Source organism: Poecilia mexicana, unplaced genomic scaffold, assembly GCF_051168715.1.
Source record: "Poecilia mexicana isolate PSO_F unplaced genomic scaffold, ASM5116871v1 scaffold_3, whole genome shotgun sequence".
Lineage (NCBI taxonomy): Eukaryota > Metazoa > Chordata > Actinopteri > Cyprinodontiformes > Poeciliidae > Poecilia > Poecilia mexicana.
Genome location: NW_028263372.1, coordinates 24786780 through 24814102, shown reverse-complemented (window position 1 = coordinate 24814102; position 27323 = coordinate 24786780). Strand labels below are relative to the sequence as shown.

Here is a 27323-nt window from a genome sequence, read left to right as displayed (position 1 = left end):
AGCTTGTTTTAAGCTATTAATTCATTAATTCTGATGAAAATGAACTAGTTCCATTGGCAGATTATTTCACTTATAACATGGCACAAATGACATGGAAGTACTTTCAGCCTTTGTTTGTAGTTTTCAAGAGTTGCAAGTTATTTGCAGTCAAGGACTGGTGATTCAGATCCCTGATTTAGAACATATAAATGCCAGAATGTGCTTTTATTTACGTTCCAAATCTGTTAGTTTAGGTCAAGTACTATTTCCATTTTGGGAGAAAAGGAGCAGGATTGTAAATACCCGTAAACCGTGACAACGGGCTGGACTAGAGCTGCAACAGTAAGGACATCTACAAGAAGAGACAGAGTAGAGTCCTTCAGTGTTTGATGAAGATTCAGCAAATCTTCTGGAAGTCTTTTATGGAGAATGTAATCTCTTATTTGTTGGGGTAGCATTATGAGACCCAGGGACTTAACAACACCAACTTAGCAACTCTTTATTGTGTAAAATAAAAATTAGAACCATGTGCTCTTTATGAGACAACAACAGATTGTCCTCAGTGAGAGGCTTCTTCAGAATCCCTGTAATACAGTTACCTACAGGAGCGACATCTCCAGTAAATCTTTGAAGAAAACTGCATAATATGACTTACAAGAACATTTACTTTCCCTCTGAGATTAAAAAAAGTATTTTTTTTAATGAATGCAGATACTTTTCAAGAAAATATTTTATATTCGAACACATTATACAAAGAAATAAATCTAAACCTTTCCAGAAACGTACCTACGTTTTGATTTGAAACTGCAGATTCGTTCTGCGCCTTGGATTGGAACGCGATGACGTCACGCGCACACCACCGGAAGTAATTTGAATTTTCGTCATGTAAACAGCGCACCGACAAACCCCCCACCCCTGATAATCTCCCAGAGGTTTCATAGTAAGTTTAAGCTGTTAGCGACAGCAGATAATTAAATATTCCTCGCAGACTCTTAAGTGTTGTAAAGACGCGACACGCAGCTGTGAACAGTTATGTGACTGGGTAAAAATAAAAATATCCGTATTTTTATGTAAGGAAACTGCCCTACTGTCTGTTGTGACCGCAGCAGCAGCAGAGATACTTATGCTTCGTATTCAAATCCTTGATCGAAATAACATATCAGCAACAATAATGTAATTTTAACGCTCTTCAGTAAAGTTTCGTCTTATTCAGAGGACATATTTATTTATCTACTTTATGGATGTGTTTGTTTGCGCTCTGCAGAAATGGGTGTAAAAGGTCTGCAGAGCTTCGTGGAGCGATGCTGTCCAGAGGCGTGTGTGACAGTGAACCTGAGAGAGATGGCCAGACAGCATGTCACCAAAAACCAACAGAGCGGCTCCTCTAACATCACCAGCTGAGTTTCTCTGTGGCTTTGTACCGTAATGCTGAAACGATGTTGACCTTATTTTCACTAATAAAAACTGTGAGGGGTGATGCATCTCTCTGGACATGTGTCAAGTCTACTTTTTAAATATTTCTTCAAAACATGACCTTTAGATACTGTTAAGATGGACGCTTTCTCTTCTGTTTGTTACTTGTTTTAGTTTATTTCCATGTAATGCAAATCTCAGTGAGATATGCCAGGTTTTAAATTAATCAGTCACTGAGAGTAACATTATTTTGTCAAAAATCCCATTTTACATCCACCATCCTTTGACTTGTTTGTAGAAACAAATAAGAACAATTCCAACAAAAATAATTAAAAATGCTGCTTATGCATGGAAGCATGGGAATTAATTATTTAACCACTGGTAAGGCTTTTTCTGGCACTATTTTTGATATTTATTTTCAAATAAAGAAGAAAAAATTGACATCTGATGTTTCGATAGCGATTTATTATAATGTTAACCATTATTACTGAATGCATGTTTTTCCAAATCATGCCCTTATCCAGCTAAACATTTCTTTCCTGCTGGACTTTGCTTTGGTTTTGCACGTTGTTTCATTTTCCTGTTTCGTCGTTGTGCAGGTCCCGCACTGGTTGTTGACGGCATGTCCTGCCTCTGCCACTGGTACTCATGTATGAACTGGGTGTGTGGAGGCCAGTGGATGGAGTACATGGAGGTCCTGAAGCAATGGGTGGAGGCTTTTACCTCTGCAGGCATCAAATTGATTTTTTTCTTCGATGGAGTCGTGGAAGAGCAGAAGAGACCAGAGTGGGTGAGGAGAGACACAGATTTATTTGCTCTGTTTATTAGGCACAGCAAACATGTCCTGCTTGTGTTTTCATAGGTGAAAAGGCGACTCAGGGTGAACAAAGATATTATAAAAATATTCAACCACATTAAGCAACATGGAGAACAGCCGGGTCAACAGCTCTCCTGTCTGCCATCCGCTCTGGCAACATTCACTCCTTTTGCTCTCAGGTTAGCGTTTCCCTGACTGAAGATGATGCAGCTTTTTAATTTAATTCTTAAAGACAGAGGATACAGAGTTTTGTTGGATGAAGTTTGATCAGCTGCAGTTTGGTCTGCAGGTCACTGGGTCAGGACGTGTTCTGCTCAGTGAGAGAGGCGGACTATGAAATTGCCAGCTATGCTCACTGCCATGGCAGCATGGGGATTCTGGGACAAGACACAGACTTCATCATATATGACAGGTTTGTAAAAAAAATGATTACATTGGTGTAGCTGGATTTTAAAAGTGCCTTGTAATGGCTGCAAAATGGCAGGTGCAGCCTAAATTGCTGTGTTGGACTACATGTTGATCTTACATGAAGATGATAATAAGTGATGGAGAACGTGGACAAACTGATCTGAACACGTAGTTTTATCTCATCTCTTAAGTGCCCCCTACTTGTCCGTGGCAAAGCTGCGAATAAATGGCCTAACAACGGTCATGTATGACCGGCAGAGGCTCTGCAGAAACATTGGGCTGAGCGTGACCCAGCTGCCTCTGCTGGCCTGTCTGCTGGGTAATGATGTGGTTTCAGAGGAGCTCATGCAGCACATCAGGAGCAGTGCTGTGGCAGCATACAGGTATCAGTCGCAAACCTGTAATGTACTGTGAAAAAATGTCTGTATTCAATTTCAACCCAAATAACTCCAGTACAGTGTGGTTTAAAGTTATTTTTATTCATACTGTCTAGTAAAAATACTTCTAAAAGTATTTTTTTTCCAAAAAAATTACTCAAGTAAATGTAACCACTTACTAGATACCTCTGGTAATTTACACTTAACAAACGTAGGAAGCTTTGCATTCACTTTGATTTTCTGGAAACAGTTGAGTGATAACAGTTTCCAGTTATCACTCAACTGATAACTGAGTGATAACTGGTTCTCAGTTTGTTGGTGATGTTTGAAAAAGATGCTAAGATCTTTGTCGTTCCCAGGAGAACAAATCCAGCGCCGTATTGTGGTCCTCCTCAGGGTGAGGTAGTCCTGGCTGTAGCCCAGTTTGTGAGCTCTTTGTCTGCTTCTCCAGAGGAGGAAACTGGACTTGTCCCACATTCCCTGAACGTAGCATCTTCCCAAAGGGAGCTGCTAAAGAAGGGAATCTGCTCCTACTTACTTCCTGGACACAAAGATTATGAACTGGTTGACATTTCTGTTCCACCCTCTGCCTTTGAGAAATACGTTAGTCCTGAGATTTTAAAGGTATGTTATGATTCATAATGTGCGTCTTAGCTGTAAATCTCCCTGCAGCTTGTAACATACTGAATACCAGAAGAGCTAAATATTTTTGCTGTGTGGTTTTCCGCAGGCATGTAGAGAGAAACATGTAGCGGCGGAGGGTTTCATGGTTTACAGTGTTGTGTGCGCTGGAGTCACCGAATGCAGTAACTCTCTGGAGGACGAAGAGGACGAGGATTTGCTGCCTCAGGCCCTCGTCTACAAGCCGTGCAGACAGCGCGTCTATGGTTTGCTGCTGCTGCTTGGAAAAGATGGTACGAAAGCAAAAACGCATAAAAAATACGCCGAAGACACTGAAGCTGCTTCTGGAGAAAAATGGTTTGATGTCACCAAACAGTAAATTTGGGTGAGATGTGTAATTTTCTGCGTGTTCTTAGGCAGCTCTGTGGATGCTCCAGCCATCAGGGAATGGTTCGTCTTCCCTGGAAACCCTCTGAAAGAAGCTGACACGGTCCATCCCGTCCCCATTAACATCCCATGTACGCTTCGCTCCTGCTAATTTACTGGGAACGACTGTCTGAAAACGGCCTAAAAACAAAAACATCTGTTATCTTTTAAATGGTGTGTTGCGTCTATCTCATCTTGTGTTCTCTTCTGTCTTAATTTGTAGGTGGTCAACCCAGTCTGGACCTGTTATGGTTTAGCTCTGGTCCTGAGGTTTCTGCTCTTCGCCTTGCAGCCTTCCTTACTGTCTTTGACTGCCTTCACTATTCTGACTTGCATGGAGAGATTGGAGACTCTCTCCTGGCGGCTCTTTGTCTCGTCACATACATCGTCCTTCAGGTACCGCCGTCTTGCTTCACCGATGATTTTGTTCTGTTTATCTTAAAGAGGACTTATTTCGCTTCCCTGAGTAGGTTAGCTTCAGTCAGTGGGTGACACAGAACATGTTTGTTACATTTTGTGCACAAAATTATTCTGAGATAATGATATTTGAGTCTGCTCGGTTCTGCCTAATTTGAGTTGTTTTAGGGTCTCTTGTCACTTTAAATCCAAAAAAGTCACTGATGGCGACCCTCCGCCCCAGCTCAATGTTTACACTGACATGTGAAAATTACTGCAAACACATGCACAATTATACAACCGTACATATTTGAAAAGCAGAAGTGGAGCCTCCTGCACAACCAGCAAGAATGCAGCAAGTGTTTTCTGGATGCTAAGTCAACAGCAAAACACTTGTCTTTTCCAGTAGCCGTTATGCAGCGCATATAGCGGTAAAACCAGCTGACCAAATGCGCTGGAGCTCATCTTGGGTTGTTAGTTGACGGGCTGGGTTCGGCTGAGGTTTCTAGGTAACGGTGCAGTTCCTGTCGAATATAACGAAACAGTCTGGAGGTTCATCAGACACTAAAAAACATTAACTTATTGCCAATAAACAGCTGGGTGTTTTTTTAAGCACTTGGTCTGTTTTTAGAAGCAAGTAGAAACCAAAATGGAAATATAAAAACATCCAAAATGTTAATTTTACATAATAGGTCCCCTGTAACTTTTTTTAATAGTAGAGAAAATCAGTGAAGCTTGTCAGATGTATTCTCTGATTCTTTGTCTAAGTCACATTAATCATTAATCAATGGCAACTACAATACTTTCATTAAGCTGCTTTGTAAGAATATTCATAACCTTTTCACATTTTTTGTACTTTATTGGGATTTCATGAGGCAGACCAACACATAATAGAGCACAACTAAGTGTAAGGGAACGGATACATGATTTAAAAAGGTTTTTCAAACAAAACACAGAGAAGTATTGAGTCATTCAACCCACTTTACTCTGGTACCTCTAAATAAAGTCCAGTTCAACTGAGTACTCTCAATTCTCCAGGGTAGTGAATACAGTTCACCTGTTGATCTCAGTAGAAACGCAGCAAAGAGGTAAGTTAGAGAACATTAGAGAATAAACTGTCATTCAGACCGAGGAACACAAAAGAACAGTCAGAAATAAAGTGGAGAAGTTTAAATGTCTTGTTCAGTTATGAAAACAATATTCTTTGAACGTTTCACAGAGAACTGCTCAATGTAGCAGCTGGAAATGGGAAGAGTCCAGCAAATATACCAAACTACCGTCCAGGGAGGGGTTGGACACAAATCTCTGCCACACTTTTAAGATTTTTAATTGGAAAAAGTTGAGACCCGTGTATCATTTTCTTCTCAATCCTGTGCCGCCATGTGTTGTTCTGTCACGTAAAATACCAATAGCAGCTCAGGTAAGTTGTCTTGCACTCCCATCATAATTCATGATTTGTTCACTTACATAAAACACAGAGACATTGTGATTGAACGGCACTTCTAAGTGCTTACGTCTCCACCTTGATTAATACGTCTGTTGTGGGTTTCCGTGGTCAGGTTTGCATGTTTGGCGTAGCCTCCAAAGAATACATTCTGCTGGTAATGAATGGGTGGTAAGGCTACACCTGCTGATTTATGTAAACAGTAAATGAAAGACCAAATTTATTTGGTGACATGTAAACAGACAAGTTGGCTTTGGATTTGGGATTCACATCACTGACATACACAACAATTATTCTGCTCTTTTGTCAGCATGTGATGTGAAATTAAACACTGCTTGTTGACATGAAGGGTTGTGTTGTGCTGCTATTGGCTGAGCGCCGCTTTTATCACCCACAGAGTCCGGAGTTAAGCTGCAGACACTGGTCTTTGTAACTTCTGCTCTTGCGTCAACAGCAAGTTTTCAGAGCATCAGAAGGCTTTGAATATCTAATATCAAAATGGCCGTAAGTTTTAAACAAATTCAGAATATGTGAAAGTTGAAGACTTTATGTTTTTTGAGCCTGCAACGACGTCATCTGGTTATCTGAGGGATCAAACCACCTAGATTAACGTGCGTGCATCATGACAAAGAAGCAAAACAAAAATTAGAAAGCAGTTTGATGCTTTGTTAGTCCAAAAATATGAGGGATGAGGGACATAGTTATGTCTCTCATGTATGAGGTTTTAAATAAACCACTGTAGTTTATCAGTTAACATATATACCATTTAATATTGAGTTTAGTTTATGTGTTCAATTAAATTCAGTTTAAAACTATTTATCCCAAAAGGAAATTATATGTCATCATAACTCATATTCAGACACACAGCTCTGGAAAAAATGAAGAGACCATTTAAAATGATCAGTTTCTCTTTATAGGTTTGTGTTTGGTTAAATGAACTTTGTTCTTTTATTCTGTGAACTTCTGACAACATGTCTCTGAAACGCCAAGCAAAAATGTAGCTTTTATTTGCAGAAAATAAGAAAAGGTCAAAATAAAAAAGATGCAGAGCTTTCAGACCTCAGATTATGCAAATAAAACAAGTTGATTTAGAAACAACAATATGAATGTTTTACCTCAGGAACAGGTCAGAGGTCAGTATTTGGTGGAATAACCAGGAGGTTTTCAGTGGGGCTCAGATGCGGTGGGCTCTTAGTTTCCAGAGCTGTATTTGGTGATGCTGCAGACAGGAAGGATCTCCAGTAGCAGTCAGTGTTGCAGTGAATCTGATGAGGCCTCTGACTGAAAACTGTTGGCCTATAACAGTCAAGTCTCAATAAGCAATAAATCAACTAATGACATAAATTAAAATGAGGTCAGTAATTTCCATTTGTATGATTGGTTTTTCTTTGTCTACCAAAAACTGGGTGACAAAAGTCTTCGGTCTGGAGTTTTGGCCTCAACTAGCAGTTTTATTTACAGAGACTTAAGTATTCATTCTTTCATTGATTCTGTTGTTTTGTTAATTTATTTTGGATATTTTAATCGTCTTCCATTTCAGGTGTTAAATGTTTGTTAGAAATTAGAGCTTATTGATATTTGAGAGGCCGTACTTTCATATTTATGCTATTACTATTATATTACTTGGAAAGAGTCTCAAAACAAGAATATAATTGTTTTTTGCTATAACCTCTGGGGCAATTTGTTGTCCTTCAGTATTTGTTATCATGACAAGCCTATCAGAAACTCGGTATCCAGGCAGCAGAGACAATATTCCACGGTAACATATCCTGAATGCTAATCCATGTCCTTTGCTTTTGCAACGTCTGTGTCAAAAGAGAAAATTTAGAGCTTTATCGGCAGATTAAAGTCGGATTTTCTTGTCAGCATGCATATCATGAGCCAAACTTTTAAATGTGTAACTTAATAATAAGCTACAGGTAACTCAAGCAAATTTAAATGTCACTTTAGACTGAGAGGTTTGATAAAATCAAAGTTTTAATTCGGTTTCCCGTTAACTGAATTAATGTCCTTTTTAAGCTTCTTTACACCAAAATCACATTTCAAGTAATTTAAACATCAATCCTTCTCTTTTATGGAGGTTGAATTGCAGTTTATGGAGTCGTATTAACATTAAATACTTGAGGTTGGCGTGTTGAATGGACAGCTGAGCGACCGACGGGCCATTTTCCAGACACGCTGATTTCAGTCCCACAGCCAGACGGTGACTGGCAGCCGCTGATTTAAATGGATGAAGGAGCAACAGACAGACATGAGAGCAGCTTGTCAAACAGACCATTAGACGAGTAGATAATCAGAGATGAGCCGACGGCCTGACACACAATAGTGGCCGTTGTCTGATCTGTGCTGCATTCACATTCCCCTCTCACTGCTCTATTTAAATAACTTCGGGGTTTGTTTGTTTTGCTCACACAACCGGGCAGCTTTGTTTCTGCTGTCAGCATTGTTTCTTTCTCTGTTGAATTGTTGCGCAGCGAGCAGACCAAACAAACGCACCCACACTTGGATGTGATTGAATTTGCAAACCATATATTTTCCTCTCTCTCTGTGTGTGGTGTGTTGTTTTATTTTTGTGTTTATTTTTTTGTTTGCGTGTCAGGTAGAGGCTTTGTCTGAGGAGGACGTGGATGCGTACCTGAGTCAGGCCGTGTGTCTGAGGCTGAAGTCGCCCCTGGAGCTTCGGCAGATCCAGGTCAGTCACACACGGATTATCATCAACATCACTTAAAAAAAAGATCCTGATTTTTCCTCTCTCGTTTGTTGTGATAAACTCTGTTGGGCTTTATGCGGCCAAAAAGACAATGCATGCTTGAATTTACAGTAAACAAGTCGACTTGTGGTAAACACAACTTGGAAAGCGCTTCCATTATTAGAAAGTTTAGGAAAAAAGGAGAGAAGACGGCAAGAAAAGTGCTGACTTTCCTAGAAATCGTGGAACAACTTTTAAAAAAAGCAGGAGGAAAATGCGTAAATAAACTGCTCTGGTAGTATTTTGAATTATGGGAAAGTTTTAAGAGGGCTGGAGATGGGCACCACACTGCAAAAACACAAAATCTTACAAACAACTTTGGTCTAGTTCCCAGTGCAAATATCTTTGTACACTTGAAATAAGACAAAACTAACTTGCAAATACATTTTCAGCCAAATATAGAAGCATAGTTTAAGTCAATAATTCCTTAATATTGATGAAAAAGTGCTAGCTCCATTGGTAGATTATTATTCATACATTTTCTGTATTTTAAGGGAAATAATCTTCCAGTAGAGCAAGTACTTTTTCATGAATATTAAGGAATTATTGACTTAAAACAGGCTAATATATATTGCTGAAAAGCTACTTGTAAGTTTGTTTTGTCTTAACAGATTATAATTATGTTATGCATTTTCAGATTTTCTCTTGTATGCTTTAATTTCTTTTTTCACAATTTCTTTTGGATAACAATCTTGGCTGGCGGTTGTCAGACCTCATGTTGAAAAGTCCAGAACAACCAAGGATAAATAAAATAACAAAAATGGATCTTTATTCCTACAGCTGTGTGTTTGTGAGCTGTTTTTATTTTTCACAGTAAAGTTCTATGACCAACTAACTCACTCTTTGGTTACCTAGCAACTCACTCACTCTTCTTTGGTTACCTAGCAACTCACTCACTCTTCTTTGGTTACCTAGCAACATCCTGCTAAGTAAGTTCTGTTGCAGCAGTTTAAGGTTTCGCCACTGAGCCTCATAACTGCTTAGAAATAAAACTGGATCAAACATGACGGGTTGCAGTTTGGGAGTGTTTCAGATAGTTAAAACAAAAAAACTAATCAATAATTATTGATATAAAACACTTATCGTGATACTTTTTTCAGCCATAACGTCCAACTCTACCGTAAGAAATGATTTTACTTTTCCTAAATTCAGTTTTTTTTTTTCTTCTGTTCTTCAATTTTAGAATTTGAAGTTTTGGTAAGTAAACTAATTCTCCAATCTATAGAAAACAATTATTTGGTTAATGTCTTAAACTTTCAACAGTCCGGTTAAAAATTGACTGGTTAATCTAAATGTGTTTAAAGCTGTTTAAACATATCCATTGATAATCTTGTAGTATCGAATATATTTCATATGAAAGTAAAGAAGCTTTTTTATCTGTCAGGTGTGATAATACTCTATAACTTTATAATTAATTTCAGTTTTCAGGTAGTTTAGTTAATCTGACGGTGAGATCCATCAGTTTCCTGCAGATGAGCGTTTTCACTCTCTGGGAAAACAGCCGCAGCGTTTCCTCCCTTTTTTCCTTTTTTTTTGTAGCCCCATTTATTTTTACAGCTTAATTACTGTACTCACGTCAAGTAATTTGTATTTTTTGCAGCTCGTCTGTTCTCCACACAATAATTAGGGCTGGGTGTTGATTTGAATGCGACGGTGAGGAGGAACTGAAGAGGGGCTTTAACTCACTGATTTTTAACTAAATGCACCACACTGCAGTCTGACACAAAAGACAGTTTCTAACAAACTGGTGGTTTATTAACTTACTGCGTGTGTGTGTGTGTGTGTGTGGGTGTGTGTGTGAGAAGGAGGTAGGTTTTCAGTGTAGGTAGGTTTTCGTTGCATTCCTCCCCTTGGGACTGTGATTTTGGTGTGTGTGACAGGGAGGCTACGCTGGCGACAGTAGGCCGCCTGTCCTGGCTGACGCTCACCACATGGAGCTATTTACACCATACACACTCCGCCCCACTGGACACACACACACACACACACACACACACACACACACACACACACACACACACACACACACACACACACACACACACACACACACACACACACAGACAGACAGACACATTTCAGTCTTTGTCTCTGGCCTTTGTGTGTTCTCATGTTCTCCTACTCTAAGCATCCGACCACTTTCTCCTTTTTCTGTTTCTCTTCATGTTTCTCTGCGTCTCTTTTTTCCCCCTCTGTGTTGGTGTCAGTGTGTTTGTGTTCCCCTTTGGGCCCTTTGTGTCTCAGCTCAGTGATCCATTGTTTTCAGAAGATGAAGCTGTGTTTGACTGGAAGCAGGTGGCAGGCAGGGCTGTGTGTGTGTGTACATGTAATCACTGTTATCAGGGCTGTTTGCCAGAGGACAGGTGAGGGCAGACACATACACACACACGCACACACACACACTGGAGGAACATCTGCCTGCTGTTACCGACCACTATCTTTACCGTCTGCGTGTTTTCAGCTCTTAGCCTTTATTGTCTCCTCCAGTTTCACTTTTTCTTTTTCCACAGTACATATAAGTGTGTTTTTTTATTTATGAGGGGTTCTGTGGAGTACTAATGAGCAGTCAGTGTGTTAGATGCAGTAGACAGCTGTCCAAATTGGAGAATTTGGGAGAAGTTACTATTCTAAGACATTCAATCAGTCAGTCAGGTTTATTTGTGAAGCGCATTTGAGCAGCACAGCGGTTCAAGGTGCTTTACATAATAAAATCACAAAATTACCATACAGTTAACAACTGATTTTGATGTGTGCCATCACCAAATATCAAATATTTTGGTCAGTGTTTCATTTATTATAGTTCAAAAGCAGTTCTAAACATGTGAGGTCTTAGTCTTGATTTAAAGGAACTCAGTTTCAGCTGTTTTGCAGTTTTCTGGAAGTTTGTTCCAGTCATAGGTACTCTGAGCAGAGGTCTTCATTCAGTGTTTTCATTTAGTGCGTGAGCTACAAACTCTAAACAGAAGCCATCAGAAAAAAAATATCTGGTCGGATGAAAGTTAGTTTTATCAAAAACTGCAATGTTGTGGTAAAAGATTGTAGATTTGAAAGGTGTTTTAATGTGGATGTTGAATTTTTTCACAGCTGGAAATCCCTGAGCGTCTTGTGTGTTGTCTGTATACACAAATGTAGCATCACATGTTCTCCTGTTGAGAGTACAGATTCCTTGACTCATTCTTAGACCACCACAGTGCCTGGAGTTTTTAAGATATAGTATTAAAATCACTCAGTTTTGATACTGATGTGTTTCTCTTTGACGTAGCTTAACATGCTATTTGCCGTCATGGTTGTACTTCTGGATAAAAGTAAAATTTGGTCAGGGCGCTCACATTCTTGGACCGTCTTGTTATCTTGACTTATCTTTGCTTGATAATCCCAACTCTTCAGGAAGTAGGTAGACAGATAACTGGACGGATTTGTCCTTGCTATCTGACGGCTAACAGAGCAGCGCAGCAGTGAAGAGGGCGGCTTGAGCTGGACGTAATTGGCTACTTTATGTCAGGGAAGCAGATAAGGTTGTACAGTTGATGTTGCCAAAGCCGATTTATTGTGGCGTATTAGGGCAATTGTAGACAGGAAAAAAAAGAAGTGCATTTGTGCCAAAAAAAAGCAAAAATTTTGAGATAAATCTCAGAAATTTTCTAGAAAAAACATGGACATTTCTGAGTTTGTTTATTCTAGAAAATTCCTGAAATTAACCTAAAAATTTCCAAGTTGTTTTCTTGCAAATTTTGGACTTTTCAAATTCAGAATTTACAAGTTTTTTTTTAGAAACCTCCATAAATTAAACAAAAACTTTCTGAGTTTTTTACTAGCAAATTCCTGATTTGGAGCTCAGAAATTTTGAAGGTTTTTTTTTCTAGAAAATGTCAGTTCTTTTGGCAGAAATTTACTCCTTTAATCCTTTTTTTATATCTACACGATTGAATACACCTTTGTACTGATTAGCTCTGCCACCATGCGGGTTAAGTTTTTTCTGCAAACTTTGACTCCTAACAAAAAATAAAAACATGGATGAAAACAACTCATTACTGGTGCTAACACTGTTGTGAGAACCCCCAAAGTAAAAGGAAAATCTAGTATTTTGTAGCAAAACACAACCACATGCCTCACAAGCAGACAAACAGATGCGGTGAGTTGATGTTGAAGTTTTAATGAAAGAATAATTAAACAAGAACTTACGACACAAGAAGGGAAACACAGGGAGCAGAAAACAGGCAGGCAAAACATAACGCTAATGGAGTAAAGAATAAATAAACAGAAGGAGGAAATAATAAACATGAACTAACCGTGTCTCACATTGTTTAGATAGCAGAAATTTGACTACTCATAGGTTATCCTCAATCAAAGTAACAAAACTTAACCATCTTTTTAAAAACAGGGAGATGTAGACTGACTCAGAGTAAATTACTGTCCTGGAAAAATGGCTCCACCACCAGAGCACAGCTGATAAACAAACTTTCAAATACTCTGAACTAACTCATCCATGAAGTGATAATGCAGTATGAAGCGAAACACATTAAATACCTGACCACACAACCAGAAAACCACCTTCTTTCCACACAGTTTGGGTTATACAATCACGTTCAAAGGCTTCCTAGGTGGTCTCTTGTTCATTAATTTGTCTTGAACACAAAAAAGGCGTGAAGGATAAATTGCCAGAGAAGATTACCCATTGTTTAGTTCCTGTAGTCTCTGCAGTGGTTCATTATTCAACATGTTCAGAGGAAATGGATCGTTTTTGCAATGAGGCAGTTGTTCCATTGCATTCAGCGATATTTAGCTCCGATAGTAAGAGCAGTTTTGTGATTTCTTGAAACAAGTTGCTTTGCAGTCTGTTACATCAGCTTGTTAGAAAAACTTCCTCCTAAAATGTTATTTATTGATTAGAATATTTATTTATTTATTTATAGTTTATATTTTATTGTTATTAGAGATGGACGATATATCTGAAAAACATATCACAATATCAGCATTTCGTATCAGTCAATATCGATACTTGTTGACATTGGTAATTATTGATTAGTCTTTTGTTTTAAATATCTGAAATAATGCCAAACTGGTAACATGACCTTCTTTGTTTTGCCACAGTTTTCACTCCAAATTGTTGTTTTTTATTTTTATTTTGAAGCATTTATGAGGCAAAAATGTTAAGTGTTTCGATGAAAAATCTTTAGAATGTGCCAATTTCTTAATCTGATTAAACATCAGAATAATCAGTTACTAAAATAATCTTTAGTTGCAGCGCTAAAATTATGATAACAGAAGGTGAAATTTAGGAGTAAATAATTCTAATAAAGTCAAGCTAAGATAAAGCTAGACGATATAGCTAAAAATGTATAAAAAAATAAGCATTTCATTTTGATGATTATTGATTAGTTTTGTTGTTTTAAATATCTGAAATACTGTCAAACTAGTTGACGTGACTTTTACCGTTTTATCCAGTTTTCAATTTATGCTGTTGTGTTTTTGTCTTTAAGTAGTTAAGAGGCTCGAAGGAGAAACTTTAAACTGCTGCTGCGGCAGTTACTCAACATGTGGTTGCTAGGTAACCAAAGGGTGAGTGAATGAGTGAGTGAGTGAGTTGCTAGGCAACCAAAGAGTGCAGTGAGTTAGTTTATTCCGCCAACTTTGCTTAGCTCACCAAGGAGGGTTAAGCATATAAAGTCTCTATATCTACCAGAATGCTGTGGTTCAGTGAATATTCTACATATTTAGTATTAAATATTCTATCAGATCTATTATCTATTTGTTAATAAATTTGTGTATTTGCTTTTGTTGAATTGACTTGTGATGTGATCTATATGTCTGTGAAAGGCACTATAGTCCTAATTGTTATTAAGGGGCCCAACATACATTCTTGAAGAGTTTTCACTTCTTGGATACCAAATGAGTCCCATATATTGGTGCTAAAAAAATAAATTACTTGAAAACAGAATGCCTTCAGAGCATGCAAGCACGACTTTGATCACCAATGTTCTGTTTCATATTTTTATGCTTCCTAACTCTTGCATCTGTTAGTAAATCAAATATAAAAAAAAAAAGAAATGTTGTGGTGGAGGCAATGCGAAATGAAAACCAGAGAACTTTCTCTGTTCTCAGCTGCCTGTTCTTTCGAGTCGAGCCGTGCAGCTGGGATCGCTCTACGTCCGAGGACTGAGCCACCTGCTGGGAGCCAACAATGCCAGCGGCTGTGCGCTGCCCAGCGCCGCTCTGATGCCTTGGCAGGGCTTTGACGGTCGGCTGTTCCACTCCAAGTACCTGCTGGCACACGGCGGCGCGGAGAAGTCTGAGTTGCTGGACGGAGATGTGAGTGCAGACATGAGAGAGCCTGATTCGGTCAGGATTCATCCACATTTAACATGCTGACTGTTTGAAATGTGTGAAACGTGACGTTTTAGATGTTGAGTTCAGTGAGATCCTTGAAAATGCTTGCATTTTAATTAAGCTTTTTCAAGGTTTGGAAAGTGGTTTATTTTAATATGAAGTCCTTGAAGGTGCTTGATATTCAGGCAGCACACATTTTTATTAAATTGCAATCCCATGTTTACTTACTTTCAAAATGCTTGAAAAATACTTGAATTTCATTGTGGGAAAAGTGTATAAACCCTGTGAATTAGGTGTGGCCTTATGTTGGTATAAATTCTAAATAAATCTGTTTCTTTCTAGATGTTCTGCCTTTCTCAGTTTGTTCAGCTGAAGGAGAAACTTCTGGAAACCTGCAGGCAGAGAGGGAGAGTCCTGCAGTCGAGACCCAGAGAAACACAGAAAAACCTTCGACGCTCAAAAGCTTCAGGTGAGGCTGCAGACTCACCATTTATTTCCTGTTAATACACAACTTTTGATAAAAGAGATGTTGATTCAGCACGATGCATAAATCAGCGTTTTGGTCCTCAATTAAGTTTTTGTTTTCCAAATCAGGAAAAAGACCCCAGAATTTTTGGAGTGAGATTACATTCCTGTGTTTTACTCCTGATGAAAACATAAACTGGAAACCACACATCAGTAATTTAAAGACAAACATATCAGAGACAACTGGGTTATTATATAAAGTGGAAGACTCTGAATGACGAAGCGTCGGTGATTTTATACGAATCACTGATTGTTCCTTGTTGGGCCAATTATGTAGACGTTTGGGGGAAATGCTTGTAAAGCGTTTATTCATATTTTCATTTTGACAGAAAGCTAATAGCATCATAATCAGAAATGATACAAAGATCCAACAAATCCATTGTTCCTAAACTTAAAATTGATGAAATTTCACAAGTAATGCACAAGTTATGTTTAAAATACAAAATATATGACCGGTAAATTTGCACAAAAGATTTATGAAAAATATTGCATTCATAGTTTTATAACGTATAAGAGATTTTTAAAAAGTCTAAAAAAGAACAACAAAAAAAACTTATTGTTGTATTTCTAAATATGGAGTAAATGTGCAGAATAATGTGTCTGAAGAAACCAGAGTAGATTATTTTTATAATATCACTATATGTACACTATAACAATCAAAATAACTTTTTTATTTCATTTGGATACTCCTGTATATTCTGTAAAAATGATGTTTTGATTGTTTTTCTATAAACGTGTTGTAAGAAGGTATTAAATATGCAGCTACATGTTTCTGTCTTAAAGAAATTCATTTTATCAACACAAAAAAGACATTTATAAATAAAACTACTTGAAATGTGTCTGAATCTATAAGACTTACAAATCCAGAGCTGATTAAATGAAAATAGAAATATCAGAAGTTCTGAATATGTTTTTTAATGATCACCTCTAATTTTGCTCACGTCCCTTTAGAATAAAGAAATACTTTTTATTTTTCATTCTTGCTGTGGATGTTTTTTCTCTATTGCCTTTTGTTTGGTGTAATTATGCCGGCATCTGAGCCTGAACTCTTTGGAAGAGATGTTTGATCTTGAAACCTTCCTCGAGGGTCAGAAAGGACAAAACCTAAGAATCGTTCTGCTGTTTTTAGGATCCTGTGGCTCAAATGCATTCCAGAAAACCTCAGTGTCCTCGTTGAGCCACGGGACCCTCGTCGTCAAACCTGCTTTTCCAGTCTGTTTCTTGTTTAGTAACTTTCTACTGCAGCAGGATAAACAAGCTCAGATACTGAACAGAAGAATCGCTGTGAAAGCTGTTCATATTCAGTTCAGAGGCTGAAGTTGGAGTTTTAAGCTTCTCTTTTTAAAACTACAATTAAAAGAAGATTTCTAAGTGTATTCATCTAGATGCTTTCAGATATTTTTCAAGAATAAACAGAAAATGTAACATTTTATTCGCAGGTTATACGGACAAATCTCAACTCATTAAAGTAATAAGCTAAAACAAAAACATACAATAACACTTAAGCCCAATAAATTGAAGCAAGGCAATTATAATAATATTTAAAAGAGATTTAAATAACAATATAAGGTCTTTTTGCTGAGTGAAAGTAAGGATGGAGTTTCTTTCTCTTAAAATTAAGCTCTGGAAAATTAAGAGCCCACTGCGCTGAAAACCTCCTGGTTATTCCACCAAATACAGATTCCTGAACTCTTCCTGAGTTAAAACATTAGTGTTGTTGTTTCTAAATGAAGATGAACTTCTTTTCTTTGCATTATTTTAGCTCTGAAAGCACTGCATCTTTTTGTTATTTTGGCCGTTTCTCATTTTCTGCAAATAAGTACACAATTTTTGCTTTGAATTTCAGAGACATGTTGTCAGTAGTTCATGGAATAAAAGAACAAAGTTCATTTTACTCCAGCATATGGAGTAAAATCAGAGAAACTGATTATTTTAAGTGATCTCTTAATTGCTTCCAGAGCTGTATTAAGGGGATTAAAAGAGAACTACAACTATAGATCAATTGTCAGATCAGTTAGAGCGTAAAACATAAAGCTTATGATTTAAAAAAAAATGAAGTTCAGAAGAAGTTTTATTTTTGAGTTTTATGACCAAAAGGTAATTTTGTAACGAATCTGCAAGCATTTACATTAACGTCTGGATTCAGAGCGTGTTTCCATTTATATATTTACATTTATATGCAATCCTTTTTATTTCAGTCTTTTTTTGTGTGTTTATTTAATTAATTTACAGTTTAAAATAAATGTCACATGTTAACACAAACAAAAGTCTTTTGTAAAAGAAAATCTTATATTTTATATTAAATATTGTCTACCTCTTCTCCCAAATATCAATCAATCTACTGAACCACAAATAACGAAGCATCAACCATCCACAGGTTGATGGAGGGTTGATCAACCATTAAGTTCTTTTTAAACTGAAAAAAGGCAAAATGCCTGTTTATTAACTTTACAAATAAAGATAATAAAGAAAAACATTATCTTTGTAATAACACAGCACTCATTGATACCTCGGTGAGCTGAGCAAAGTTGGTGGAATCAACTCACTCTCTCACTCTCTGGTTACCTAGCAACTCACTCACTCTTTGGTTACCTAGCAACAACATGCTGAGTAACTGCTGCAGCAGCAGTTTAAAGTTTCTCCACTGTGCCCCAATTAAGTTGTTTTCTTTCAAGCTTGAAAGTAGATTGTATTTTTTTATTTTCTCAAAAGTAGTTTTGACCTATAGACACATCATATTTTATTATCTGTTATTTTTCTCATTTGGAAGTTTAATGTAAAAGGTTTTATATAAACAACAATACAGCAGCATGGAGAGTCAGAAAAACATCAACTTAATGTTTTAATATTTCGAGAAAAGATGCAGCGTTTTGTCTAGACTGACAGTTTATTATGCCTACATGATGAAATCTAGAAGAATACAGAATTTATTTAAAGAAAAGTCAAAATTTAAGAGTTGTTTTCTTCCTCACTTCATTTTTTTAAAATCATAAGCTTTATGTTTTACGCTCTAACTGATCTGACAATTGATCTATAGTTGTAGTTCTCTTAACAGAACCACATTACCCAGAGGGCCGTGCTGTAATGAAGTCCATGTGTCCTGTGGTCGTAATGCATATTTCTGTTTGTGTGTGGACACACACACACACACACACTCGGTGCTGTGCGCGGCTTGGTGGTGGCTTGCTTTGTCAGGGCAGCAGTAATAGCAGGTTTCTGTTTATAGGCTGGGAGAGCTCTATTTTAAGACACACAACAAGACGAACTGATTACAGACTCCTCACGTCTGTCTCTCCCCTTCCCCTCCGCGGCTCCCCTCTCCTTCACTCCTTCGCTCTTTGTCCTTCCAGTTTCATGCTTTTCTTTTTTCTTTAAATCCTAATTCACCTCCTCGCCTTCAGGTTGCATGCTGATTTTTAGCATCACAATGCAGCTGCAGCTCCGAACCGTAACATTTCCAACCTTCACCTTTGGGTGCCATGTTGGCGCCGACTCTCGGATTTGCACCGGACCGTGGGCTTTTTGCCCACGGCAACCCGTTGTGGGTCTCACGAGGATGTTTCTGGTTTCATAGATGAATGATATACACTCCTCATGTCTCTGAGTTTCATTTCTGTTGGACACAGACACCAATCATTACTACAGAACTGTGGGGAGATGAAGTGTGTGTGTGAGAGAGTAGTGGTGGCGCTATGTGGTATCATTGAGAAGCCCGGCTTGGTTTTTGTTTGGAATCGGGCCTGATGTTTAGTCTCCTCAGCGAATATCTCCTCTGCCTGTCTGCCCTCGCAATCACGCTCCGACATTGAGTCCAGAATAGCTGCTCTCCCACGTCCTAAAGGGAAACAGACGCTAAATTTGCAGAACATAAAATATGACCGGAGAGCTGCCATCTTCCTCTAATGACAATAATCTTAATCCTCCCAGATCCAATCTCCTCGACAGGTTTTAGAAGATAAAATAGTCAACAAAGCAGAGCCAAAAAAATCTTGTGTGGTTGTGGCCTAACATGCCTTTCACCAGCACTTGGCATCTGTACTTGTGCTTTTTTTACTCACTTCACACTCAGACTTTATATTGTGGCCCCATTCAGTTTAGTAGACCACATCTCTTTTGATAAAGTCTAAACCTGGACTTGGATGTTTTCTATTTTCTGTAGTTTGTAATAAAATCACACACAGCTGCCTGATTTGCCTTTGTTAAAAAACAAACCCTGCAGCCTTTTTCTTCCACCCAGTTTAACTTTAAATGCAAGGCAGATATGCATAGGAGTCAGGTTATGATTTCAATAACAAGCTAAGGAGAAAATATAATTTCTTTGTTACATTAGCTTCATATTTTAGTACTTTCCAAACATGCCTTGCAAAATTATTCATACTTTATGACAGACTACACAAAACAATGAGTAAATAAGAACTTAAAGGACAAATTAAGTCTCAAACCTGGATTGAAATATTTAACGAAGCCAGGCTGATAGATTTAATAACAGTGTTGGATTCACATGTTAATTGAATTATCTTATCTGGACGTCAGCAGGCTGCGTCTTTATTTCTAGGAAATGTACCCAATCCTCTACTTTAGTGAGAAAGAAGGAAAATGTGCAACTTTCTCATTATTATGGCAGATATCAACTAAAGAAATTGAGACAAATTGTCTTTAGTGACTTTATATGGTCAATTTCTAAATTTCTAAACTTTTGGGATCATTAGTTGATTTCTGTTTTGTTGGCCAAATGTTTTCCCGTCTTGACTTGTGGTCAGGAGCTGATTACAATCATTTCAAGGGCCACAGATGGCCCCCGGACCACAGTTTGGACACCCTGGACTTAAAGGAAGCTCCTGTGTCTTACTGAAAAGTTCCTGTAAGTTAGTTTTGTCTTATTTTAAGGCACTAAGATATTTGCACTAGAAACTAAACCAACAATACTTGGTAAGATTTTGTGTTTTTGCAGTGAAGAACCTTTTTCTCGTCTTTAAAGTAAAATTTTTTGAGTCAGTTTTGTTTTTAATGACTTATCGCGTGAACAAACTTATTCATGTGTGATTTTATCTGCATTTTCTTTTATACAATGGAAACAGTACAACTGTGAAATTGTGTATTTTTTGACATTAGCTGAATACCAACACAGTTTTGTGCACATTTCTTATGCTGCGTTCACACCAAATGCATTCTGAGCAGCAAAAGTTCAGATACACAAGTCAAGACGGGAAAACATTTGGCCAACAAAATAGAAGTCAACTAATGATCCCAAAAGTTTAGAAATTGTCTTTTTTTTTAATAGGGCGTCTGGTTTACATTCTAAGTCTATGTGAAGGCGATGTGCAGCGCGTTTCGCAGTTTGAACCGTTTGGAGCATTTGACACGTCCAACGCTGGACTTAGAATATCTGAACTTTCACCGCTCGACGCGAAGCGTCAACCGGGACGTAGAGGTGCATTTTCCGACGTGATCTCAGAAATAAAGCTGTGGAGGATAAACTTATTTCAGTGTTTGCTCTCGTCCTGTAATCTACAACCAATCGAGCTACGACTACAGAGACAGGAATAGAAAGGACCTGACTTAGAGGATCAGCGAGGAAGTTGAAACGTTTTCGGTGTGAACGCAGCATAATGGAAATGCAGCTGCAGATTCAGCAATCCCTCATTTCACAGCGTCAAATCTTCCATTTCCTCTGTTTTTCTAAAGTTTTGTTGTTGTTTTCACCATCTGTCTTCCTCTCACTCTCAGGTTTCCCTTCAGCAGCTGATCAGGGCTGGACAGGAGAGACCAGAAGAGACCTTCAACATGGACAAACATGGAGGCAAAGAGAGGCGGCGTGTGGAGAACAAAGCGGCTATGAAAACCCAGAAACGCAGCAGTGGAGAGCAGATCACAGAGGGGGAGGTCAAAGTTTCCATTCACATCTCTCTAACTCCTACGAAGGTCGACCCCTGAACCGGAACCGGCCTCCGAAACAGAACCGAGGTCGGCTGCATCACAACAGAGGGAGATACCAGCTGGCTCCCAGGTAGGAACCGTCCAGCTCAGAAATACCAACAGATTGTCCTTTTTAAAAAACGATTTCTTCTTTCGTCTCGTCTCAGATGGCAACACCCTCCTGCTCCCTGAATATTACTGAAGCTCGAAGAGAGAGGAACTAAGGATTAAAGAGAAGGACTTGATAAAAAAAAGATGTGATGAAAAGGAGGAGTGGATCAAATTCCTCTGAACAAACTGATTAGAGGATGATCCGTTGGGAATGTTTGTCTAAAGGATGGAGCAGGAAGAGAAACGGAGCCTAAACAGGAAACACAATGGTGATGGTGCCATGGTATGTTTAAAAGAAATCTACTTTATACCAGCAAAACCTTTTACATTTAAGGACAAAAACATTTAAACAAGACAAAGAACTAATAAAAATAAAGCTTTAGCACACAGGTCTACGGTTTTACTCAGAGTTTGGCTCTGTCTCTTATCTTTTACAAAAGGAAAATCTGTGTATTCAGGGAAATAATCCTTCCTACAGTAATGGGGTTTAGAGGAAACATAATGCTGGTGTCAGATATCAAATCCACCACAGCTGATATTTGGCCAAACAAAAGTGTCTTTAATGCCAACAGAAACAAATTACTTGTACATACTCTGAAAATAAATGACAACATGCCAAATTTTATCCAGGAGTGTTTTAAATTACAATGTATTTCTAAATTTGATAACAATTTGAATGAGTCTCAGTAGTCAAACTAAAGGCCCCGGGGCCAAATCCGGCCCGCAGTAAGTACTTATGTGGGCCTCCACATAAATAAAACTTTCACTATAAAAGTCGTGTTCTTAAATATTACTTTATTGATCAAATCAAAGCAGTTTTTATTTATACAATGTGGAAAAAAATGTATATTATTTAATTTCAAGACGTTCTCATCGAATCCAGTGACAAGTATTTATTATTTTTAACAGTCAATCGGTAGCTTTATAAATACATCCTGCCACAACAGACAGAATATTCTCCTTTTGAGGATATTCAAAGATACTTTATTGATTCCAAAGGGAAATTAACTTAACTAATTTTGTGATCTTTGTGTGGCTCAAAAGGAAAATTTCCATTTGCCTGATTGTGTCTCAAATAAGACACAGTGATACCAAAACAATCAGAAACAAATTATAATCAGGGTTATAGTTTTACAAAATCTTACTAAGTATTTTTGGTCCAGTTTCCAGTGCAAATATCTTAGTAAACTTGAAATAGGACAAAGCCAACTTACAAGAAACTTTTCAAACAGAAATAAGAGCTTGTTTTAAGTAAATAACTCCTTAATATTGAAGAAGTAATACAAGTGAAATAATCTGCTACTGGAATTATGTTTTCATCAATATGAAGGATTTCTTCCTGAAAAGTTGGTTTTGTGTTATTTCAACTGTCCTAAGATATTTGCACTCAAAACTAGACCAAAAATACTTTGTGCTTTTGCTGTTTTCCCAGCTTTGTTGGCGATCTGCGAAATCAAATATGGTTTTAAAGAAGCAGTAAAAAGTCTGCGTATTTACTGTGTTTGCTTGAGTTATAAAAGGATGCAGGGCAGTTGTCTGAACCTCGACAGAAAGTGACTGATTTACTCATAAAACCTTTTTTAATGGGATGTAACCACACACTCCACTCCCTGTCTTTCTTCCCGGGCCAGTGGCAGCAGAAGAATCAACAGAGCGTGTGGGTGTTGTGGGGTTTGTAACTGCGGTGAGTGCAGTGGGTGTGTGTGTGTGTGTGTGCGTGGGTGTGTGTGTGTGTTTGTGAGCGAGAGAAGGAGGCACCTGGGTGGGGCGCTCTGCACGCACACAACCCCTTCTAGATAATAACAGCAGGAAGGAAGATTTCTGTGGCGAAAGGATGGAGGGTGAAATAAAAGGCGAATTGGAGGAGGAAAATGATTGATTTTAAAAACTGGAGGAGACGGGTTAATGTGTGATGACGTAAGGTGGGAGAGAAGAGAGGAAGTCAATGTACCCTTTGCAACCGTCAGCTTGGAGGCGCCATGATGGACGTCGGAAATGAGGATCAGTTGTATTGAACAGATCAACTGAATATGTTTTTGCCAGTTTATTCATGGCTTCTACTTGTTCAAGTCGAGCTAATTTGTCTGAACGTAACACGCCTGGTTGAGGCTCATAGACGGAATCCGAACCTCCTCCCTCCTGACGTTTTGATCAAATTACAGATTTTGCCTGAATTCACACCACGTGATTTATATCATTTCCCTTCACACCAGAGCAACATTCAAAGCGTACAAAACACGAGAGGCTAACCAGTTTTTTTTCCGTACATGCTAGGCTACATGACAGTGCGGCGTAGTTTCCATGGTTACCAATGTACACGTACCTTCTCCATAATGCGATATTTAATATCTTTCTAATCATACTCATAAAGAATATGAACGTTAATCTTACCTTGTAAAAAGTGTTCATTGCGGATCCGAGGTTACACCGAGGGCTGACGGTCATTATGATTGACTTCTGCTGTCCGTCACCGCCGTATTTCCTCATGAAAAGTTATACAATAAAACGACAAGTTTGGTTTTCACCCTTGTCTGTGTAGCATCCTATGACCATCTTTAAAGTGAAATCAACTAAATAAAAGCGATATTTTGCTACCAGATATCCGTTTTCTGACGGGCTTACAGGAGTGAATTGGTTGTTTTAACGTCCATCATGGCGGTGTTCTGAAGATTGTGACGTCACCTACAAAGGGTCACATTTCAGCAACAAGGCTGTTCAAAGTGCTTTACATGATAAAAACACAAATAATTGAGGCATTACATTTTGCCAGGTGAAATCATACATCAAATGTTGGTCAGTGTTTCATTTATTAGGTTTCAAAAGCAGCTCTAACCAGTCTAAATTTAAAGGAACTCAGTGTTTCGGCTGTTTTACAGTTTTCTGGAAGTTTGTTCCAGATTTGTGATGCATAGAAGCTGAATGCTGCTTCTCCATGATGGATTCTGGTTCTAGTTCTGGGGAATAAGAGCAGAATAAAACCAGAAGACCTGGAAGGTTGATACTACAGCAGCAGATCTTTAATGTATTGTGGTGCTGAGTCAGTCAGTGATTCATAAACTAACAGAATTTTAAAGTCTATTCTCTTAGCTACAAGGAGCCAGTGTAGGGACTTTAGAACTGGGTCGATGTGCTCCATCTTCCTGGTTTTAGTGAGAATGCAAGCAGCAGCGTTCTGGATCAGGAGAAAGGAAGATGAGCTGCAGGGAGTCTGCCGTCAGCCAGAGGAAACCCAATTGGCAGTCTGACAGATCAGCTTCCTGTGTGTGTGGTGGAGGTCTGGGCGTGGTCCCTCCAGTAGCAACGACACAGACAGGCACACTTTCTCCAGAGGCCTCCTCCCTGGGACCGCCTCAGACCTCCTTCCTTTGTGATGGCAGTCTTATCGAACCGCGCTCAGACTTTTCTCCAGCTGAGGTCATTGAAAACACTCTGAAGGCCGACTGTTTATGGAACGTTTCCCACCTTTTGTCACAACCACAAATTTAATTGAGATTTTATTTGAAAAATCATTATGAGGTGGTTAAAAAACTGAAAGAGGAAATATTTTTTGGGGGGGAGGGGGGGCGTTGTGTGGAAAAAAAGGATACATGATTGTATTTTATTTTTTCCAAACACAGCCACTTCCTCCTAAAAGTTTACTGTTATTAATATTCAGCCTGGACGATATGGCTGAAAAACATATCAAAATACAAGTCGACATTGATAATTATTGATTAGTTTTTTTTTTTCAAACTGGCGGAGTGACGGTTCCTCTTTTATCCACAGTTTTTACTCCACGCCATAGTGTTTTTATTTTTAAGCAGTTATGAGGCACAGAGGGAAAACTTTAAACTGCTGCTGCATCAGTTACTCAGCAGATGGTTGCTAAGTAACCAAAGAATGAGTGAGCTAGTTGTTGCTAGGTAACCAGAGAGTGAGTTAGTTCTGAGTTCAGTGAATTTTTTAAATTTACAGACATATTATCTGCTGGTACTGATCACACGTCTATCGCAATACATATTGTTATTGATTAATTATCTAGCCCTAAGCTACCATTTTAAAGACATAAATGTTTACTTTTTTGCCCATTTTTTCTTTGCATCACAGCTTAGGCTAAGTCAGATCACTGTGACCAGCTATTTTTAAGTTTTGCCACAAATTCTGAATTGTCAGATTTTTATTTGTAAAAAAAGAGAAAAACGCATAACTTCACTCCTTCCCATAAATTTGTTTTAAATGGCATAAAGGAGAAGCCACAAGAAGCTTGATCCAACTGTACCAGGAAAAACATGTTACTCTAGGTACCAAGTCCAGGATTTAACTTCCTCTACTTCTGCAGTCACCTACTAGCAGGTGAAACAATACACTACCAAAACAATCACCTATCATGGCATGCAGCGTAGTGAAACTCAGCTTAATCAATCTAATATGCAGTGAAAACAATCATTGACTTGATTATTGCTTAAATTTTACAATTAAAAATCCTTAAAATTACCAAAAAGTTAATATTCCTAGTTACTAGACTAATAAAAAGCTCAATGCGATGTTATTGGGGCTGTAGTTACTCATATTTGGTGCTGATAATTTAACTTTCCTTGTGATCCCCCAGCAGTGCTGCCATTTTACCCCCAGATACTTTTAAGACTTCATCCTGAATTGCTGGTTTGTCCCAAAGCATCTGTGCCCTCATACTTCACACACAAAAGAATCCCGGGGGCAGAAATGACTGTTATTTTGTTGTTGTCGATTTCACAAAGGCACGCACCAGAGGGACACAGGCATCCAGAAATACACAGAGCCATGGTGAACGAATATAACCCGCGTGTATTTACAAAAGTCTATAAATACAAACTGCTTTCTTTAGCTGAGGCCAACACAGAGAGAGAGTGTGTGTGAGCCAGTAACCAGTTCAAACACACTACACGCTGCTGCCCTAATGCCGTGTGGTCAGTGGAGTTGGACACACACACACTGACAGAGGCAATGATTTGAAAGGAATAAAGTAATGAGAAGCAGGGAGAGAATGAAGAAACAGATGATGAAGTTTGAGCTAATTTTGAGATTTATTAGCGGACGACAAAACTTTCTCGCTGCCACTCCCGTCCAGTGAAGCTCATCAGAGTCTGAAGGTGATCATATAGGCTCAGCTCTGTTTTCATCATCTTATTTCTCACATATCAGGCAACAAAAATATATTTTTGTACACTTTGTTTAGTTTTACAGGGGACCTGTTACGAACTTGTACTTTCATTTTGGGCTCTTCTGTTTCTAAAAATAACCCAAGTGCTTGAAAAACACACCCAGCTGTTTGTTGGCAATACGTCAATGTTTTTTGTTGATGGTCAGTGAGAAGCACTTCCCTTCACCTAGCAACCCCAGCAAACCCTGCCTGTTACCTAACAACTCAAGCTGAGCTCCAGCATGTATGGCATCTGGTTTTACCGCTGTATGTGCTGTACAATGGCTGCTGGAAGAGATAACAGTTTTGTTGTTTACTTTCCATTTAGAAACCTCTTTCTGCATTTTTATTGGTTGTGTGGGAGGCTCTACTTCTGCTTTTCCAAGATGTACGGTTGTGTAATTGCACATCTGTTTTCACACGAGAGAGTAAACCCAAGGCCTACCATCTGGTTTGGTTTACAGCTTCTGTTTATTTGGACTTTGAATTCAGGTCAACTCCCAGAAGAGATGATTGAGATAAAAGCCAGTTTTTAAAAATATTTTCTGCCATTTGTAATTTCTTTTAAAGAAGAAAAAGCGAGAAAAAAATTATTGAAAATTACAAATTGAATTAGGTATGAAAAATCAAAAATTTATTTCCTAGATTCAAGTAGT

At 38.3% G+C, this 27323-nt stretch overlaps 1 protein-coding gene across 4 annotated transcripts; it reads left to right on the top strand.

The window, feature by feature from the left end:
• The first annotated feature begins 841 nt into the window (after nucleotides 1–841).
• Nucleotides 842–22129, top strand: fam120b (family with sequence similarity 120 member B). Of its 4 annotated transcripts, none has more exons than XM_014973264.2 (15): nucleotides 842–919; nucleotides 1244–1375; nucleotides 1992–2182; nucleotides 2255–2388; nucleotides 2499–2621; nucleotides 2809–3000; nucleotides 3354–3618; nucleotides 3725–3908; nucleotides 4032–4133; nucleotides 4265–4437; nucleotides 8481–8573; nucleotides 14733–14939; nucleotides 15300–15426; nucleotides 21210–21489; nucleotides 21566–22129. In XM_014973264.2, exons 2-15 carry the CDS (start codon nucleotides 1246–1248, stop codon nucleotides 21588–21590), a joined length of 2226 nt encoding a protein of 741 aa, XP_014828750.2. In that variant the 5' UTR covers nucleotides 842–919; nucleotides 1244–1245; the 3' UTR covers nucleotides 21591–22129. The 4 variants fall into 4 exon arrangements, with proteins under 4 accessions (XP_014828750.2, XP_014828752.2, XP_014828751.2 ...); XM_014973266.2 differs by having other exon boundaries at nucleotides 913–1021; XM_014973265.2 differs by lacking the exon at nucleotides 842–919 and adding an exon at nucleotides 920–1008.
• Nucleotides 22130–27323: the final 5194 nt, after the last annotated feature.

What these genes read in the sequence shown, in the direction of transcription:
- fam120b (XM_014973264.2), top strand. Translation starts at nt 1,246, where the DNA reads ATGGGTGTAAAAGGTCTGCAGAGCTTCGTGGAGCGATGCTGTCCAGAG. An exon ending in AGCAGAAGAGACCAGAGTGG is followed by an intron (nt 2,183 to 2,254) that starts GTGAGGAGAGAC and finishes GTGTTTTCATAG; the next exon opens with GTGAAAAGGCGACTCAGGGT. An exon ending in AGATACCAGCTGGCTCCCAG is followed by an intron (nt 21,490 to 21,565) that starts GTAGGAACCGTC and finishes GTCTCGTCTCAG; the next exon opens with ATGGCAACACCCTCCTGCTC.